Source organism: Oncorhynchus mykiss, unplaced genomic scaffold (assembly GCF_057628025.1).
Source record: "Oncorhynchus mykiss isolate SJ-2025 unplaced genomic scaffold, ASM5762802v1 scaffold98, whole genome shotgun sequence".
Classification (NCBI taxonomy): domain Eukaryota; kingdom Metazoa; phylum Chordata; class Actinopteri; order Salmoniformes; family Salmonidae; genus Oncorhynchus; species Oncorhynchus mykiss.
The window spans coordinates 423,552-444,964 of record NW_028322097.1 but is presented as its reverse complement, the minus strand read 5'-3'; the positions used below and the strand labels follow the sequence as shown (position 1 = coordinate 444,964).

At 45.9% G+C, this 21,413-nt stretch overlaps 1 protein-coding gene across 1 annotated transcript in view; it reads right to left on the bottom strand.

The window, feature by feature from the left end:
• LOC110517647 (protocadherin-9) overlaps positions 1 to 21,413 on the bottom strand; it is a 588,581-nt gene that overhangs the window by 172,122 nt on the left and 395,046 nt on the right. The window contains exon 4 of the mRNA XM_090228743.1: positions 2,492 to 2,687. Within this exon, the coding sequence (XP_090084869.1) occupies positions 2,492 to 2,687 (196 nt within the window). The remainder of the gene's footprint in view (positions 1 to 2,491; positions 2,688 to 21,413) is intronic.

Below are 21,413 nucleotides of genomic sequence, written 5' to 3'. Positions count from 1 at the left end.
ATAATTTCACATCGACTGTCTCAATACGCTTTCATTGCAACAACGGTGAGACAATTAAATCAACAGTTAACGTTTTTTTGATATTCCTTATTATAAACACACACCAGGAAGTGGATTTGTTGATAAGTGTAACAGGTTTACCTAATGTTTCCATTGGAAAGCGAGGAGAGTGGATGAAATCAATAGCCTTAATTTATGTAAATATATTCCAAGGTGATTACCTGGAACGTCGGGGGACTTAATGATAAACAAAAGGACTTTGTCAACTGCGTGAAAGGCATGTAAGTTTTGCTGCTGACCCCCGTGATAGATGTTGCAAGTCGTTGGCTCCGTCCTAAATGAAACCCTGCTTCCCTACGTAGGGCACTACTATTCCCCCATAGGGCTCTGATCAGATGTAGTACACTATACAGGAGATAGGGTACCGTTTGTGACCCGGATTTGGAGCGCCGTTGTCCAATATTTCATTTTTTGTTTTTTAAACAGGATATATGGCACTCTGGCCATGTTCTCTAATTAATTACACGTCTTAACTTAATTGGTTTTGTAGTTAATTGGAGTGTGCAGCAACAATGTTAGCTCTATCGTGACGAACGATTAGCACAGAGTCGACACAAAAAAAGCAAAAAAAAACGTTCCAATTAAAGTGTTGTTGATTACAGGTCTAAAGTACCGACAACCAACGAACCAGCAAAATAAAACAATCAGTTGAGTCAAGCATCATATTGACAGAATGTAGGTGTCATATTTGACCTGTCGACCAGGTTACAGACACTCCACCAAACAAAAACTACAGAAAAAAAACACTGTGTACTTTGGTCTTCAATTTCTCAACCAGCTTTTTGTTGTTATTGTTGTTGTTGTTGTTGTTGTTGTTGTTGTTGTTGTTGTTGTTGTTGTTGTGAAAAGCCATATCTATCACAGCCGTGCTGTTCACTGCTGTTTACTGCTGTTTACTGCTGTTTACTGCTGTTTACTGAATGTGCCTGAGTTATGCATGATGTTATGCAGTACCGACCTCCCTAACAGTCAGTTTAGTACCGACCTCTGGGTGATGTACTACAGTACTACTCCACCTCTAACAGTCAGTTTAGTACCGACCTCTGGGTGATGTACTACTCCACCTCTAACAGTCAGTTTAGTACTGACCTCTGGGTGATGTACTACGCCACCCCTAACAGTCAGTTTATTACCGACCTCAGGGCTATATCTTCCTCTCTCCTCACCTCTAACAGTCAGTTTAGTACCGACCTCTGGGTGATGTACTACTCCACCTCTAACAGTCAGTTTAGTACCGACCTCTGGGTGATGTACTACAGTACTACTCCACCTCTAACAGTCAGTTTAGTACCGACCTCAGGGCTATATCTTCCTCTCTCCTCACCTCTAACAGTCAGTTTAGTACCGACCTCAGGGCTATATCTTCCTCTCTCCTCACCTCTAACAGTCAGTTCAGTACCGACCTCAGGCCTATATCTTCCTCTCTCCTCACCTCTAACAGTCAGTTCAGTACCGACCTCAGGGCTATATCTTCCTCTCTCCTCACCTCTAACAGTCAGTTTAGTACCGACCTCAGGGCTATATCTTCCTCTCTCCTCACCTCTAACAGTCAGTTCAGTACCGACCTCAGGCCTATATCTTCCTCTCTCCTCACCTCTTAATGATAAAAGGGGAAAAGTGGGTCGGGGAACATTCCCTCTAGAAATCCTTCTAGTTGAAAAGTTAAACATTTCAGGTCGGCTCCGTGTTACCGGGTCTCCAACTGGGAAATCATCTCTAAATAAATCCAATGAGCTTCACAAATAGGTGAGTCGACTACGGGGATCTCCTCTGTACACCCCCGGGAGAATCTAACAGGAAGCAGGCTGGAGGACATTAACACCGAGCAATAAATTAGTGCAAAATAAAAGATAAAAAAAATAAAGAGATCAAATGACACTACGTTAATTTACATTTCATTAAGAAGGTTATTTTCACACCTCCCCTCCCCCCCCAAAAAAACTGGGACACTCTAAACATCCTCTATTCGCTCCATTAGGATTTAATTTCACTGGTTTCTGGGATTGATGTAGTCCTATATCTTCTGGTTAGAAGGTGCTAAAGTTTTAATACAAAAATAATAATTATGAAATATATATAATTGTAAAATGACTCTTTGCACAGATGTTTCCCTTCCTGTCAGAGAGGAAGAGGAGAGATAAGAAGATGAAGAAGAAGATGAAGAGGAGAAAGAAGAAGGAGAGTAGACCAGACCAACAGACAGTTGGGGTCAGAGGTGAACAGAAGGAGAGTAGAGTATACCAACAGACAGTTGGGGTCAGAGGTGAACAGAAGGAGAGAAGGAGAGTAGACCAACAGACAGTTGGGGTCAGAGGTGAACAGAAGGAGAGTAGAGTATACCAACAGACAGTTGGGGTCAGAGGTGAACAGAAGAGGGGAAGAAGAGGATGGGAGCAAACCAGCAGACCAGGAAACCAGGCGACTCACTCACCAGAGTTGGGGTCAGAGTTTCCGTCGGCTTCGGTCCTCTTGTCCGAAGAGGCCTGTTGGTAGAAGTCTTCCTGCGCCTGGCCCTGCACCAGAGGGAGAGGGCATGAGAGGAGCGTGGGCTCGTGGTCCCCCAGCCCACTGTCACTGCAGCTCTCCTGAGAACCGTCTGGTAGGTGAAAGGTGACGCGGCGCTGCGACTAGAACCAAGAGACAAAGCAGGGCCGCGACGTTAGCTAGGGCTCAGGGATTTAATAAGGGGGGGGGGGGATCGCTCGGTTAACGCGTTACTACAATCCTCTTGGTGATTAAAAAGGGGACACCTGTTTCAGCCTGATGTTTTCAGTCTGATGTTGTGTTGTAAGCGATCATACATCTGATGTCCTCTGATAACATGAGGGTCTGACATAACAAAGGACCATACGGACAGAGAGGAGTAAAGTAAACGGTTGAAGGAGCGATCCATCACATTGATACAGACACTGATCCAAATTCACAGACGCCAACATATTTGAAGAGGAGGTGTGAGAGTTGGACAGAGACAGAGAGAGAGAGAGAGAGAGAGAGAGAGAGAGAGAGAGAGAGAGAGAGGCTAAACCACAAACGTGAGTTGGAGGAATGATCGTCTTCATTCGTGGTCTTAATTTTGGAGCTTCATTAAAACCGATTGGTTGATCGTTTTTTGGGGGGGAGGGGGGGAGACAGACGGTGTGAGATGATTTAGTAAGGAACACTACAGCCTAGTTTCACTGCACAACTTAGAGTAGCTATATCTAACTAGCCTGCTAGCTTACAGAGTAGCTATAGCTAACTAGCCTGCTAGCTTACAGAGTAGCTACAGCTAACTAGCCAGCTAGCTTACAGACGCTATAGCTAACTAGCCAGCTAGCTTTGTAGCCATGGATTGTGCTCCTTCCATTGTTTAGCTAAGTAGCTAGTTGATGCTTTCCTTTTGTAACCAGATTAAAGCAATATTAACCCACATAAATGGGTCTCCATGCTGAATGAAGCAGGGACTTCATGTTTTCACTACATTTGAGGAGGAAATTCACTACAATTTCTTTTTAGACTTAAAGTGAAGATGTTTTTTTAATTTTTTATTATTTTTTTACCCCTTTTTCTCCCCAATTCCTTGGTATCCAATTGTTGTAGTAGCTACTATCTTGTCTCATCGCTACAACTCCCGTATGGGCTCGGGAGAGACGAAGGCTGAATGTCATGCCAATTGTGCGTCGCCCCACGGACCTCCCGGTCGCGGCCGGTTACGACAGAGCCTGGGCGCGAACCCAGGGACTCTGCAGCTGGCGCTGCAGTACAGCGCCCTTAACCACTGCGCCACACGGGAGGCAAAGAGAAGATGTTTTATGCCTACTACTACCATACTCTCTTAACACCCTGCTCTGTCTGCACATCTCTGAAACACAGACTGGCAGACTCGTAGACAGACAGACAGACAGACAGACAGACAGACAGACAGACAGACAGACAGACAGGCAGACAGGCAGACAGACAGACAGACAGACAGACAGACAGACAGACAGACAGACAGACAGACAGACAGACAGACAGACAGACAGACAGACAGACAGACAGACAGACAGACAGACAGACAGACAGACAGACAGACAGACAGGCAGTCATATAAACAGGCAGGCAAACAGCCAGGCAGGCACAAGCACACACTCACACCACACACAAAGCTACACACTCAAATCAGCACATTCAAATTCCATATTGAATGTTACCAGTTTTAATTGAGACCATATTTCCATTTCATTATAATGACATTTCCTCAGGCCTTTCTGTTGGGCTTTGTATTTTCAGCCCAGAAACAAGCCTCCAGCCTTTTCTTTTCCTCCAGCCAACCTTTCTCTCTGCACAGAGAGGTCCCTGCTACACACACACACACACACACACACACACACACACACACACACACACACACACAACCTTTCCCTCCGTAACACAGAGAAGTCCCTGCCATTCACTTCAGCAACACACCGACATTGGCTGCTGTAAATCTCTACAGGAATCATTAGAGAATCCAAAGGTTGGACAATCTCTGCCTAATGCAAATGTCCCCTTTGTTCGATATTCTGGAATATTCCACAGCGTAAGTGACATTCAGTCAGGACAAAACTAGGAAGGAGGAATAGAAAACCTAAGGGAACGTTGGGGGAACAATTCTAATACAACTTGGATTTGGTGAATTAAAAACAAGTGGTAAGTTTCATGTAAAAACAGTAAATAATAAATAATAATAATAATAATAAATAATAATAATAATAATAAATAATAATAATAAATAATAATAATAATAATAATAATAGTAATAATAATAAATAATAACAATAATAATAATAATAATAATAGTAATAATAATAAATAATAACAATAATAGTAATAATAATAAATAATAACAATAATAATAATAATAATAATAAATAATAACAATAATAATAATAATAATAAATAATACGAATAAATAATAATAAATAATCTGTAAATAATTAGAGTTTTTGTGTTTTTTTGTTTCATTGGTCCGACGTTTTTGTCGTGGAGATTTTGGACTTTCTTCACGTTGAGAGAGGAACATATCCACAAGAGATGTTTAACGTCGCTATCAAACCGCAACGGCTCAAAGACATAATTTTTAACCTGGCTCTGTCACCCAATGGGACGGAAATACCCATGGGTTAAGAAGTCCGTTATCTGATACACTATTTCAGGATCTCCGGCGTAATTAAATGAATGCTCAGAAAAGTTAACATTTAGCCCAAAAAAATATTATGTTATTAAATTAAACAATCGTTCATTATCCAGCTCCATTTTATACACATATTGTATCTGACAATATTATTGTCAAATTTCTAGAGCGTTCCAGCTCGACTGTTGATGAGGAACACTTGTGACAATTACTCTGTTCAACGGAGGACAAACAGTCCAATCAAAACACTATTGACAACGACAAAACCTTCTTCAGACTGTAATAAAATCATGAAGAGAAAGGCTGAACCTGTTTTTACAGTTTACAAACTGTATGTTGTTCACTTTGTGGGGAATCCTTGAGCTCTTGAGCTGAACCCAAACTCTGTAGAATATCAGGATCAAGAAATTTGAAGTTCAAGGGCGAGGAAAGATGAGCCAACTAGACGATGCTGAAAACACGTTGTGACTGCGTTGTATTGACGTTTCAGAGTCAAATATATCTGTCTCTAACCGGGTGAACACCAGTCAACTAGGCCTCTATTCATTCCAGTCTCTCAAACTCAGATATCTGTCTCTAACCGGGTGAACACCAGTCAACTAGGCCTCTATTCATTCCAGTCTCTCAAACTCAGTTCCAGTACTTCAACTTATTACCGTTCTGTTATTAATGTGAACCAGAGGAGAAGCAGCAGATTGGTTTAAAAACCGTCTTCAATTACACAAACTTTCAGAGTGGGAGAGCCAGCTTATGCATGTGTGTGTTCGGTGTTTTTCTGTGTGTGTGTTTCTCTCTCTCTCTCTCTCTCTCTGTGTGTCTCTCTCTCTGTGTGTCTCTCTCTCTGTGTGTCTCTCTTTCACTCTCTGTGTGTCTCTTTCTCACTCTCTGTGTTTCTCTCACTCTCTGTGTGTGTGTATGTGTGTGTTTCTCTCTCTCTCTGTCTGTGTGTGTCTCTCTCTCTTTCTGTGTGTGTGTGTGTTTCTCTCCCTCTCTCTCTCTGTGTGTGTCTCTTTCACTCTCTGTGTGTCTCTTTCTCACTCTCTGTGTTTCTCTCACTGTGTGTGTGTGTGTTTCTCTCTCTGTCTGTGTGTGTATGTGTATTACTCTCTCTCTTTTTCTGTGTCTCTTTCTTACTCCGTGTGTGTGTGTGTCTCTGTGTGTGTGTGCTTCTGTATGTGTGTGTGTGTGCTTCTCTCTCTCTGTCTCTATGTGTGTGTATGTGCTCTGCCCGGCAGTCACTCTGAGTGGTATTAGCATAAGAGAGGCTTAAACCGTCTCCACTGCCAATTTACATGATATCCTGGCTTATCATGCTTGTCACCACTCATTATCAGCTTGTTTTCATATTGAGTCACACCAAACACTGTCTCCCTTTAATTGACACAAGCAAACCAAACAGCAGTTACTGTAATAGCAGCTAACACCAGCTAGCAGCAGTTAAAAGTACCTAACACCAGCTAACACCAGCTTACAGCAGCTAACACCAGCTAACAGCAGCTAACAGAAGTTAGCAGCGGCTAAAAGCAGTTAAAGGCAGATAACAGAAGCTAGCAACAGCAAACAGAAGATAACAGCAGCTAACAGAAGCTAGTAGCAGCAACCAGCAGCTAAAAGCACCTAACACCAGCTAACACCAGCTAACAGCAGCTAACAGAAGCTAGCAGCGGCTAAAAGCAGTTAAAGGAAGATAACAGTAGCTAGCAGCAGCTAGCAGCAGCTAACAGCAGATAACAGCAGATAACAGTAGCTAACAGTAGCTAACAGAAGCTAACATCAGTTAAAAGCAGATAACAGCAGTTAAAATCAGCAAACTGCAGCTAGCAGCAGCTACTGTAACAGCAGCTAACAGCAGTTAAAAGCAGCTAACAGAAGCTAGCGTCAACTAACAGTTGTTACCAGAAGCTAGCATCAGCTAACAGTAGCTAACAGAAGCTAGGCACCGTGAATATTTCCCACAGACACAGTGCAGCAGAGAATTTTTCTCCCACTCCAATCCACTCCAATCCACTCCAATCCACTCCAATCCAATCCCACTCCACGTGCACACTACCAGTGTCAGGAAAGCTGCTTGTTCTCAGAGACAACTTGATCAGGAGAGTGTTGGGGGTTAAACTCTCTGATAAGCAGGCTCTCATCTCCCCGATAGCATCATGCTCTCATTTCAGCTCTCTCTCTCACACACACACACACACACACACACACACACACACACACACACACACACACACACACACACACACACACACACACACACACACACACACACAATCACAACACAACCACACACACACTCACACACACACAACCACACACACAATCACACACACACACACACACACACACACACACACACACACACACACACACACACACACACACACACACACACAGAAACACACACACACACACACACTACCCCTCCATCCCACCTCATCATTGTCTTTTGAAGCCCAGGTATTAGAGAGAGATATATCTTGTTGTATGAAGGTGTCTGCCCCAAACAGCCCACATTGCAGTAGCATGCCATAACAGAAGCTGAAGCGATGGGGCTGAACTCTGAGCTCGGGGTAGTCTGCCATCTACTGGCGGCCGGTGGTAGTGACGGCTCTGCAGTGTACTGCATGTTATGGCATGTCAACATGTTATTCAACAGACTTTCTATGGGCTGTAGCAGTAAAGATCAAATTCAATATTTTATCAAATCATTTTGGTGATTTATTTTGTTGTTAAACCTACTGACGCCCCCTTAAATTAAACATTAAATATCTAAATGATCCATGGTGAATATCTTAAAACAATTTTATATATTTAAATATTTAAAATGGTAAAATATACCAATTTGATGTGTTAATAGAACCCACCACCCAGACAGCATTTCATGTGAAGGAGGGGACTGTGAGGGTACAAAACACTCACATACGCAGACACGTTCTACGTTCTACGTTCTACGACGTGTCTTAATGTTTTTAGTTGTATAGTTTATACATAGTTGTGTTTTAATGTGTGTGACTGTTCTTGTCTATCAGTGTATCAGTGTGGAGCCCAATGAATAAGAGCTGCTGCTTCAGACTAATAGAACAACTCTAATGGCGCTCTGAGTAATCCAAACTAAACCACTTCAAAAACTAAATGTCTTTAATTCAGAAGGCCCCTGTCCTAAACCCCTTTTAAACTAAATGTCTTCATTCAGAAGACCCCTATCCTAAACCACTTTAAAACCTGCATGACTTCATTCAGAAGGCCCCTGTCCTAAACCACTTTAAAACCTGCATGTCTTCATTCAGAAGACCCCTGTCCTAAACCACTTCTAAACCTGCATGACTTCATTCAGAAGACCCCTGTCCTAAACCACTTCTAAACCTGCATGACTTCATTCAGAAGTCCCCTGTCCTAAACCACTTTAAAACCTGCATGTCTTCATTCAGAAGACCCCTGTCCTAAACCACTTCTAAACCTGCATGACTTCATTCAGAAGGCCCCTGTCCTAAACCACTTTAAAACCTGCATGTCTTCATTCAGAAGACCCCTGTCCTAAACCACTTCTAAACCTGCATGACTTCATTCAGAAGACCCCTGTCCTAAACCACTTCTAAACCTGCATGACTTCATTCAGAAGACCCCTGTCCTAAACCCCTTTTAAACTAAATATCTTCATTCAGAAGACCCCTGTCCTAAACCCCTTTTAAACTAAATATCTTCATTCAGAAGACCCCTGTCCTAAACCCCTTTTAAACTAAATATCTTCATTCAGAAGACCCCTGTCCTAAACCCCTTTTAAACTAAATGTCTTCATTCAGAAGACCCCTGTCCTAAACCCCTTTTAAACTAAATGTCTTCATTCAGAAGTCCCCTGTCCTAAGTCTTCCTCATGATGTCAGACTTTTAGAAGCTGTCAGATCAGGTTAAAACACTGTAGACAGAGACGGGCGTAGTCTCCTGTTGACAGAGCATTAGGGGATCCCTAGGCACAGCATACAGAAAACAGAATACAGAACAGGCAGATGTTCCCAAGTAACCCCTCTCAGAAACCCAGGAGCTTCAAGTAACCCTCTCAGAAACCCAGGAGCTGCAAGTAACCCTCTCAGAAACCCAGGAGCTTCAAGTAACCCTCTCAGAAACCCAGGAGCTTCAAGTAACCCTCTCAGAAACCCAGGAGCTGCAAGTAACCCTCTCAGAAACCCAGGAGCTTCAAGTAACCCTCTCAGAAACCCAGGAGCTTCAAGTAACCCTCTCAGAAACCCAGGAGCTTCAAGTAACCCTCTCAGAAACCCAGGAGTTTCAAGTAACCCTCTCAGAAACCCAGGAGCTTCAAGTAACCCTCTCAGAAACCCAGGAGTTTCAAGTAACCCTCTCAGAAACCCAGGAGCTGCATGTTGATGATAGACACACCGAGTAAATGACTTCTGGAGAGCTAAGAGGAGGAAGAAGAGGAGGGGGAAGAGGAGGAGGAGGTGAAAGTTAACAGGCTCAGTTCTGGTCTGGTTTCCCTGAGCAGCATCTAACATGAGGAACGTCAAATAATGTACGCCCTTGCACACACACTCACACACACACACACACACACACACACACACACTCACACACACACACACACACACACACACACACACACACACACACACACACGCACGCACACAAACGCACGCACGCACACAAACGCACGCACACACACACACACACACACACACACACACACACGCACGCACGCACACAAACGCACGCACACACACACACACACAGTCTGTTTTGCCTTTTCATCAATAAACCCTAACCAGCCAGGCTATCCTCTCAGAAACATCTGCCTGCCGTCACATCATCCACAGTCAAGACAGACCACTCTACAAAACCACAGCGTTAAAATCACACAACTAATTATTATTATTATTATTAAGTCATTGGTTTCAAACACCTTTCTTGTTTGTTTTTGTTAACTCAACTGTCGGGATGAGGTATTTATTACCTGAACTAAAAAACAATTGAGTTAGCCCAAACTTAGCTAGTTTATGTGACTAAACAAGCAAATATAGTGTAGAGAATCGTTGTAACATCTAAACCGCTGTGAAATATATTTTCAATAACCATTAATATAGTATTTTCCAGAAATATTGTCTTTTCAGCTGTTTTGTACGAAACTGAAAGTAAATGATGCAAGAAGCTCAACTCAAGAACTAGAAGCATAGAAATAGAGTACATAGAACATATCTACAGCTTCTTAGCTTCTTGCTTTCAATGAGAATGACAGATCTATAAAATACATTTCTATGTGAAATTAGTCGTGTTGTCTCCCCCCCAAAACATTTATTTTTAAACATTTTTCAGCTTTAATCACTATAATAAAATGTAATATTTTTTTCATCTTCAGTGCTGAGATTTTACTTTGAAGTGAAAAAGTGAAGCAACACAGGTGAAATCAGTCATTGACATGGTGACGTAGCAGGACGGTGTGTCATGCTGTGAGTTCCAATCCGAGGTGAGGACATGTTGAATATGACTGTGATAAATGACTGTGAACAATGTAATCGCCCCCGGCAACAATGTGCCAGATATGTCAGTTGAAATCATTATAAAAGCTCTGTTTCTGTTTCAAATACATGTTTTTTGTTTGTTTTGATTTAAGATGCCAAAATAATAATTTATCGATGAATGAATTGTTTTTCCAGGTTTCACCTGCTGGAGCTCAGTTTGGGCCAACTAACAACGTTAAGTTCAGCTAACACACTTTGACCAAAACGTTGAGGAAACAGAAAGAAGAGCTGTGGGACGAGTTACTTTAACAACAATTAGTTGAAACAATTAGATTTATGTTACAAGACTATTTAAAGTATGATTTACATTAATACAACATGAAAAGTCCCAAAACTAGAAACCCCCGCCCATCTGACATTCTAATAGGTCCAAAACTGGAAACCCTGCCCATCTGACATTCTAATAGGTCCAAAACTGGAAACCCCGCCCATCTGACATTCTAATAGGTCCAAAACTGGAAACCCTGCCCATCTGACATTCTAATAGGTCCAAAACTGGAAACCCCGCCCATCTGACATTCTAATAGGTCCAAAACTGGAAACCCCGCCCATCTGACATTCTAATAGGTCCAAAACTGGAAACCCCGCCCATCTGACATTCTAATAGGTCCAAAACTGGAAACCCTGCCCATCTGACATTCTAATAGGTCCAAAACTGGAAACCCTGCCCATCTGACATTCTAATAGGTCCAAAACTGGAAACCCCGCCCATCTGACATTCTAATAGGTCCAAAACTGGAAACCCCGCCCATCTGACATTCTAATAGGTCCAAAACTGGAAACCCCACCCATCTGACATTCTAATAGGTCCAAAACTGGAAACCCTGCCCATCTGACATTCTAATAGGTCCAAAACTAGAAACCCCCGCCCATCTGACATTCTAATAGGTCCAAAACTGGAAACCCCGCCCATCTGACATTCTAATAGGTCCAAAACTGGAAACCCCGCCCATCTGACATTCTAATAGGTCCAAAACTGGAAACCCCGCCCATCTGACATTCTAATAGGTCCAAAACTGGAAACCCCGCCCATCTGACATTCTAATAGGTCCAAAACTGGAAACCCCGCCCATCTGACATTCTAATAGGTCCAAAACTGGAAACCCCGCCCATCTGACATTCTAATAGGTCCAAAACTGGAAACCCCACCCATCTGACATTCTAATAGGTCCAAAACTGGAAACCCCACCGATCTGACATTCTAATAGGTCCAAAACTGGAAACCCCACCGATCTGACATTCTAATAGGTCCAAAACTAGAAACCCCGCCCATCTGACATTCTAATAGGTCCAAAACTGGAAACCCCACCCATCTGACATTCTAATAGGTCCAAAACTGGAAACCCTGCCCATCTGGCGTTCTAATAGGTCCAAAACTGTAAAACCCCGGCGATCTGACATTCTTATAGGTCCAAAACTGGATTCCCCGCCCATCTGACATTCTAATAGGTCCAAAACTGGAAACCCCGCCCATCTGGCGTTCTAATAGGTCCAAAACTGGAAACCCCGCCCATCTGACATTCTAGGCAGGCAAGAGCTAATGCTTAAAGTATTTGAACAATATCAAATAGTATTTGAACCCAGGTCTGCTGACCAGTCCACAAAGGTAATGTGACTGGACATGATTGACATGATGTTGTTCAGAGTGGCTAGACAGGGGCGGTCAAATCCCCCAGAGAGACACTACGTTCTGCCTTTCTCTTTGCTATTTCTTCTCCTGGTTATTTCCTGGTATTCAGCACCTGGACCACTGGAGCTCTCTGAGACCAGCCTCTTCACTCTCCTCTTATCTTCACTGCTCTCCATCTTTCTAATCCTCCTCCTCCTCTCATTAACAACATCTCCCCCGACCTTGATACTCTGTCTCTCTCTCTGTCTCTCTCTCTCTCTGTCTCTCTCTCTCTCTCTCTCTCTCTCTCTCTCTCTCTCTCTCTCTCTCTCTCTCTCTCTCTCTCTCTCTCCCCCTCTCCCTCTCTCTCTCTCTCTCTCTCTCTCTCTCTCTCTCTCTCTCATTTTCTCCTCCTCTCTCTCTTTATCTGTTCCCCAGTCCTTCGCTGTCTCTCCCTCCCTCCTCTCCTCTTCCAATTCCCTCCCTCCTCTCCCAATCCCTCCCTCTTCTCCTCTCCCAATCCCTCCCTCCCTCCCCTTTCAATACAGCCCTCATCTCTCCCAATCCTTCCCTCCTCTTCCTCCCAATCGCTCCCTCCTCTCTCCCTCCCCTCCCAATCCTTCCCTCCTCTCATCTCCCAATCGTTCCCCCCTCTCCTCTCCCAAACCCTCCCTCCTCTCCTCTCCCATCCCATCCCTCCCTCCCTCCCTCCCTCCCTCCTCTCCTCTCCCAATCCCTCCCACCTCTCCTCTCTCCCAATCCCTCTCTCCTCTCCTCTCCTCTCCTCTCCTCTCCTCTCCTCTCCTCTCCCATCCCAATCCCTCCTCTCCTCTCCTCTCCTCTCCTCTCCTCTCCCATCCATTCCCTCCTCTCCTCTCCTCCAATCCCTCCTCTCCTCTCCTCTCCTCTCCTCTCCTTTCCTCTCCCATCCCAATCCCTCCTCTCCTCTCCTCTCCTCTCCTCTCCTCTCCCCTCCCATCCCATTCCCCCCCCCCTACCCCCTTACTTCTCTTTTCTGGCCTGCTGCCCAATTGCAGCTGAATTCCCTATTTCATTCATAGTGTGAACTGAAGGATGGAAGTGCTTTAGCCAACCCTTCCCACTGTGCCTTAAGCAGGGTCGGGGACCTGGCCCAAATGGTACCCTGTTCCCTACATAGTGCACTGCTGAATATGGACCCTGGTTGAAAGTAGTGCCGTATGTAGGGAATAGGGTGCCATAAGGGATGGAACCTGCCTGACGAAGGAGCTGCTGCACATCATTAGCACTGCGCTAACTACTTCTGCCTCCTTCATTGGTTATCTACTGCACAGACTGCCCTGGTCATATAGAGAGACAGAGAGATCCTCACAGACTGCCCTGGTCATATAGAGAGACAGAGAGATCCTCACAGACTGCCCTGGTCATATAGAGAGACAGAGAGATCCTCACAGACTGCCCTGGTCATATAGAGAGACAGAGAGATCCTCACAGACTGCCCTGGTCATATAGAGAGACAGAGAGATCCTCACAGACTGCCCTGGTCATATAGAGAGACAGAGAGACCCTCACAGACTGCCCTGGTCATATAGAGAGACAGAGAGATCCTCACAGACTGCCCTGGTCATATAGAGAGACAGAGAGATCCTCACAGACTGCCCTGGTCATATAGAGAGACAGAGAGATCCTCACAGACTGCCCTGGTCATGAAGAGAGACAGAGAGATCCTCACAGACTGCCCTGGTCATATAGAGAGACAGAGAGATCCTCACAGACTGCCCTGGTCATATAGAGAGACAGAGAGATCCTCACAGACTGCCCTGGTCATATAGAGAGACAGAGAGATCCTCACAGACTGCCCTGGTCATATAGAGAGACAGAGAGATGCTCACAGACTGCCCTGGTCATATAGAGAGACAGAGAGATCCTCACAGACTGCCCTGGTCATATAGAGAGACAGAGAGATCCTCACAGACTGCCCTGGTCATATAGAGAGACAGAGAGATGCTCACAGACTGCCCTGGTCATATAGAGAGACAGAGAGATCCTCACAGACTGCCCTGGTCATATAGAGAGACAGAGAGATCCTCACAGACTGCCCTGGTCATATAGAGAGACAGAGAGATCCTCACAGACTGCCCTGGTCATATAGAGACACAGAGAGATCCTCACAGACTGCCCTGGTCATATAGAGAGACAGAGAGATCCTCACAGACTGCCCTGGTCATATAGAGAGACAGAGAGATCCTCACAGACTGCCCTGGTCATATAGAGAGACAGAGAGATCCTCACAGACTGCCCTGGTCATATAGAGAGACAGAGAGATCCTCACAGACTGCCCTGGTCATATAGAGAGACAGAGAGATCCTCACAGACTGCCCTGGTCATATAGAGAGACAGAGAGATGCTCACAGACTGCCCTGGTCATATAGAGAGACAGAGAGATCCTCACAGACTGCCCTGGTCATATAGAGAGACAGAGAGATCCTCACAGACTGCCCTGGTCATATAGAGAGACAGAGAGATCCTCACAGACTGCCCTGGTCATATAGAGAGACAGAGAGATCCTCACAGACTGTCCTGGTCATATAGAGAGACAGAGAGATCCTCACAGACTGCCCTGGTCATATAGAGAGACAGAGAGATCCTCACAGACTGCCCTGGTCATATAGAGAGACAGAGAGATCCTCACAGACTGCCCTGGTCATATAGAGAGACAGAGAGATCCTCACAGACTGCCCTGGTCATATAGAGAGACAGAGAGATCCTCACAGACTGTCCTGGTCATATAGAGAGACAGAGAGATCCTCACAGACTGCCCTGGTCATATAGAGAGACAGAGAGATCCTCACAGACTGTCCTGGTCATATAGAGAGACAGAGAGATCCTCACAGACTGCCCTGGTCATATAGAGAGACAGAGAGATCCTCACAGACTGCCCTGGTCATATAGAGAGACAGAGAGATCCTCACAGACTGCCCTGGTCATATAGAGAGACAGAGAGATCCTCACAGACTGCCCTGGTCATATAGAGAGACAGAGAGATCCTCACAGACTGCCCTGGTCATATAGAGAGACAGAGAGATCCTCACAGACTGCCCTGGTCATATAGAGAGACAGAGAGATCCTCACAGACTGCCCTGGTCATATAGAGAGACAGAGAGATCCTCACAGACTGCCCTGGTCATATAGAGAGACAGAGAGATCCTCACAGACTGCCCTGGTCATATAGAGAGACAGAGAGATCCTCACAGACTGCCCTGGTCATATAGAGAGACAGAGAGATCCTCACAGACTGCCCTGGTCATATAGAGAGACAGAGAGATCCTCACAGACTGCCCTGGTCATATAGAGAGACAGAGAGATCCTCACAGACTGCCCTGGTCATATAGAGAGACAGAGAGATCCTCACAGACTGCCCTGGTCATATAGAGAGACAGAGAGATCCTCACAGACTGCCCTGGTCATATAGAGAGACAGAGAGATGCTCACAGACTGCCCTGGTCATATAGAGAGACAGAGAGATCCTCACAGACTGCCCTGGTCATATAGAGAGACAGAGAGATCCTCACAGACTGCCCTGGTCATATAGAGAGACAGAGAGATCCTCACAGACTGCCCTGGTCATATAGAGAGACAGAGAGATCCTCACAGACTGCCCTGGTCATATAGAGAGACAGAGAGATGCTCACAGACTGCCCTGGTCATATAGAGAGACAGAGAGATCCTCACAGACTGCCCTGGTCATATAGAGAGACAGAGAGATCCTCACAGACTGCCCTGGTCATATAGAGAGACAGAGAGATCCTCACAGACTGCCCTGGTCATATAGAGAGACAGAGAGATCCTCACAGACTGCCCTGGTCATATAGAGAGACAGAGAGATCCTCACAGACTGCCCTGGTCATATAGAGAGACAGAGAGATCCTCACAGACTGCCCTGGTCATATAGAGAGACAGAGAGATCCTCACAGACTGCCCTGGTCATATAGAGAGACAGAGAGATCCTCACAGACTGCCCTGGTCATATAGAGAGACAGAGAGATCCTCACAGACTGCCCTGGTCATATAGAGAGACAGAGAGATCCTCACAGACTGCCCTGGTCATATAGAGAGACAGAGAGATCCTCACAGACTGCCCTGGTCATATAGAGAGACAGAGAGATCCTCACAGACTGCCCTGGTCATATAGAGAGACAGAGAGATCCTCACAGACTGCCCTGGTCATATAGAGAGACAGAGAGATCCTCACAGACTGCCCTGGTCATATAGAGAGACAGAGAGATCCTCACAGACTGCCCTGGTCATATAGAGAGACAGAGAGATCCTCACAGACTGCCCTGGTCATATAGAGAGACAGAGAGATCCTCACAGACTGCCCTGGTCATATAGAGAGACAGAGAGATCCTCACAGACTGCCCTGGTCATATAGAGAGACAGAGAGATCCTCACAGACTGCCCTGGTCATATAGAGAGACAGAGAGATCCTCACAGACTGCCCTGGTCATATAGAGAGACAGAGAGATCCTCACAGACTGCCCTGGTCATATAGAGAGACAGAGAGATCCTCACAGACTGCCCTGGTCATATAGAGAGACAGAGAGATCCTCACAGACTGCCCTGGTCATATAGAGAGACAGAGAGATCCTCACAGACTGCCCTGGTCATATAGAGAGACAGAGAGATCCTCACAGACTGCCCTGGTCATATAGAGAGACAGAGAGATCCTCACAGACTGCCCTGGTCATATAGAGAGACAGAGAGATCCTCACAGACTGCCCTGGTCATATAGAGAGACAGAGAGATCCTCACAGACTGCCCTGGTCATATAGAGAGACAGAGAGATCCTCACAGACTGCCCTGGTCATATAGAGAGACAGAGAGATCCTCACAGACTGCCCTGGTCATATAGAGAGACAGAGAGATCCTCACAGACTGCCCTGGTCATATAGAGAGACAGAGAGATCCTCACAGACTGCCCTGGTCATATAGAGAGACAGAGAGATCCTCACAGACTGCCCTGGTCATATAGAGAGACAGAGAGATCCTCACAGACTGCCCTGGTCATATAGAGAGACAGAGAGATCCTCACAGACTGCCCTGGTCATATAGAGAGACAGAGAGATCCTCACAGACTGCCCTGGTCATATAGAGAGACAGAGAGATCCTCACAGACTGCCCTGGTCATATAGAGAGACAGAGAGATCCTCACAGACTGCCCTGGTCATATAGAGAGACAGAGAGATCCTCACAGACTGCCCTGGTCATATAGAGAGACAGAGAGATCCTCACAGACTGCCCTGGTCATATAGAGAGACAGAGAGATCCTCACAGACTGCCCTGGTCATATAGAGAGACAGAGAGATCCTCACAGACTGCCCTGGTCATATAGAGAGACAGAGAGATCCTCACAGACTGCCCTGGTCATATAGAGAGACAGAGAGATCCTCACAGACTGCCCTGGTCATATAGAGAGACAGAGAGATGCTCACAGACTGCCCTGGTCATATAGAGAGACAGAGAGATGCTCACAGACTGCCCTGGTCATATAGAGAGACAGAGAGATGCTCACAGACTGCCCTGGTCATATAGAGAGACAGAGAGATCCTCACAGACTGCCCTGGTCATATAGAGAGACAGAGAGATCCTCACAGACTGCCCTGGTCATATAGAGAGACAGAGAGATGCTCACAGACTGCCCTGGTCATATAGAGAGACAGAGAGATCCTCACAGACTGTCCTGGTCATATAGAGAGACAGAGAGATCCTCACAGACTGCCCTGGTCATATAGAGAGACAGAGAGATCCTCACAGACTGCCCTGGTCATATAGAGAGACAGAGAGATCCTCACAGACTGCCCTGGTCATATAGAGAGACAGAGAGATCCTCACAGACTGCCCTGGTCATATAGAGAGACAGAGAGATCCTCACAGACTGCCCTGGTCATATAGAGAGACAGAGAGATCCTCACAGACTGCCCTGGTCATATAGAGAGACAGAGAGATCCTCACAGACTGCCCTGGTCATATAGAGAGACAGAGAGATCCTCACAGACTGCCCTGGTCATATAGAGAGACAGAGAGATCCTCACAGACTGCCCTGGTCATATAGAGAGACAGAGAGATCCTCACAGACTGCCCTGGTCATATAGAGAGACAGAGAGATCCTCACAGACTGCCCTGGTCATATAGAGAGACAGAGAGATCCTCACAGACTGCCCTGGTCATGAAGAGAGCCAGACAGATCCTCACAGACTGCCCTGGTCATATAGAGAGACAGAGAGATCCTCACAGACTGCCCTGGTCATATAGAGAGACAGAGAGATCCTCACAGACTGCCCTGGTCATATAGAGAGACAGAGAGATCCTCACAGACTGCCCTGGTCATATAGAGAGACAGAAAGATCCTCACAGACTGCCCTGGTCATATAGAGAGACAGAAAGATCCTCACAGACTTCCCTGGTCATATAGAGAGACAGAGAGATCCTCACAGACTGCCCTGGTCATATAGAGAGACAGAGAGATCCTCACAGACTGCCCTGGTCATATAGAGAGACAGAGAGATCCTCACAGACTGCCTTGGTCATATAGAGAGACAGAGAGATCCTCACAGACTGCCCTGGTCATATAGAGAGACAGAGAGATCCTCACAGACTGCCCTGGTCATATAGAGAGACAGAGAGATCCTCACAGACTGCCCTGGTCATATAGAGAGACAGAGAGATCCTCACAGACTGCCCTGGTCATATAGAGAGACAGAGAGAGCCTCACAGACTGCCCTGGTCATATAGAGAGACAGAGAGATCCTCACAGACTGCCCTGGTCATATAGAGAGACAGAGAGATGCTCACAGACTGCCCTGGTCATATAGAGAGACAGAGAGATCCTCACAGACTGCCCTGGTCATATAGAGAGACAGAGATATCCTCACAGACTGCCCTGGTCATATAGAGAGACAGAGAGATCCTCACAGACTTCCCTGGTCATATAGAGAGACAGAGAGATCATCACAGACTGCCCTGGTCATGTAGAGAGACAGAGAGATCCTCACAGACTGCCCTGGTCATATAGAGAGACAGAGAGATGCTCACAGACTGCCCTGGTCATATAGAGAGACAGAGAGATCCTCACAGACTGCCCTGGTCATATAGAGAGACAGAGAGATCCTCACAGACTGCCCTGGTCATATAGAGAGACAGAGAGATCCTCACAGACTGCCCTGGTCATATAGAGAGACAGAAAGATGCTCACAGACTTCCCTGGTCATGAAGAGAGACAGAGAGATCCTCACAGACTGCCCTGGTCATGAAGAGAGCCAGACAGATCCTCACAGACTGCCCTGGTCATATAGAGAGACAGAAAGATGCTCACAGACTTCCCTGGTCATGAAGAGAGACAGACAGATCCTCACAGACTGCCCTGGTCATGAAGAGAGCCAGACAGATCCTCACAGACTGCCCTGGTCATATAGAGAGACAGAAAGATGCTCACAGACTTCCCTGGTCATAAAGAACGACAGACAGATCCTCACAGACTTCCCTGGTCATAAAGAGAGACAGAAAGATGCTCACAGACTGTCCTGTTTATGAAGAGAGGCAGACAGATCCTCACAGACTGTCCTGTTTATGAAGAGAGGCAGACAGATCCTCACAGACTGTCCTGTTTATGAAGAGAGCCAGACAGATCCTCACAGACTGCCCTGGTCATAAAGAGAGCCAGACAGATCCTCACAGACTTCCCTGGTCATAAAGAGAGACAGACAGATCCTCACAGACTTCCCTGGTCATATAGAGAGACAGACAGATCCTCACAGACTTCCCTGGTCACATAGAGAGACAGACAGATCGTCACAGACTGCCCTGGTCATAATGAGAGCCAGACAGATCCTCACAGACTGCCCTGGTCATAAAGGCGTCCTCTGAGACTGGTGAGTTATCCTGTGTTACTAACAGGAGGGCTTCCTCTGAGACTGGTGAGTTCTCCTGTGTTACTAGCAGGAGGGCTTCCTCTGAGACTGATGAGTTATCCTGTGTTACTAGCAGGAGGGCTTCCTCTGAGACTGGTGAGTTATCCTGTGTTACTAGCAGGAGGGCTTCCTCTGAGACTGATGAGTTATTCTGTGTTACTAGCAGGAGGGCTTCCTCTGAGACTGATGAGTTATCCTGTGTTACTAGCAGGAGGGCTTCCTCTGAGACTGATGAGTTATTCTGTGTTACTAGCAGGAGGGCTTCCTCTGAGACTGATGAGTTATTCTGTGTTACTAGCAGGAGGGCTTCCTCTGAGACTGATGAGTTATTCTGTGTTACTAGCAGGAGGGCTTCCTCTGAGACTGATGAGTTATTCTGTGTTACTAGCAGGAGGGCTTCCTCTGAGACTGATGAGTTATTCTGTGTTACTAGCAGGAGGGCTTCCTCTGAGACTGATGAGTTATTCTGTGTTACTAGCAGGAGGGCTTCCTCTGAGACTGATGAGTTATCCTGTGTTACTAGCAGGAGGGCTTCCTCTGAGACTGGTGAGTTATTCTGTGTTACTAGCAGGAGGGCTTCCTCTGAGACTGATTAGTTATTCTGTGTTACTAGCAGGAGGGCTTCCTCTGAGACTGATGAGTTCTCCTGTGTTACTAGCAGGAGGGCTTCCTCTGAGACTGGTGAGTTATCCTGTGTTACTAACAGGAGGGCTTCCTCTGAGACTGATGAGTTATCCTGTGTTACTAGCAGGAGGGCTTCCTCTGAGACTGATGAGTTATTCTGTGTTACTAGCAGGAGGGCTTCCTCTGAGACTGGTGAGTTCTCCTGTGTTACTAGCAGGAGGGCTTCCTCTGAGACTGATGAGTTATCCTGTGTTACTAGCAGGAGGGCTTCCTCTGAGACTGATGAGTTATTCTGTGTTACTAGCAGGAGGGCTTCCTCTGAGACTGATGAGTTATCCTGTGTTACTAGCAGGAGGGCTTCCTCTGAGACTGGTGAGTTCTCCTGTGTTACTAGCAGGAGGGCTTCCTCTGAGACTGGTGAGTTATCCTGTGTTACTAGCAGGAGGGCTTCCTCTGAGACTGATGAGTTATTCTGTGTTACTAGCAGGAGGGCTTCCTCTGAGACTGATGAGTTC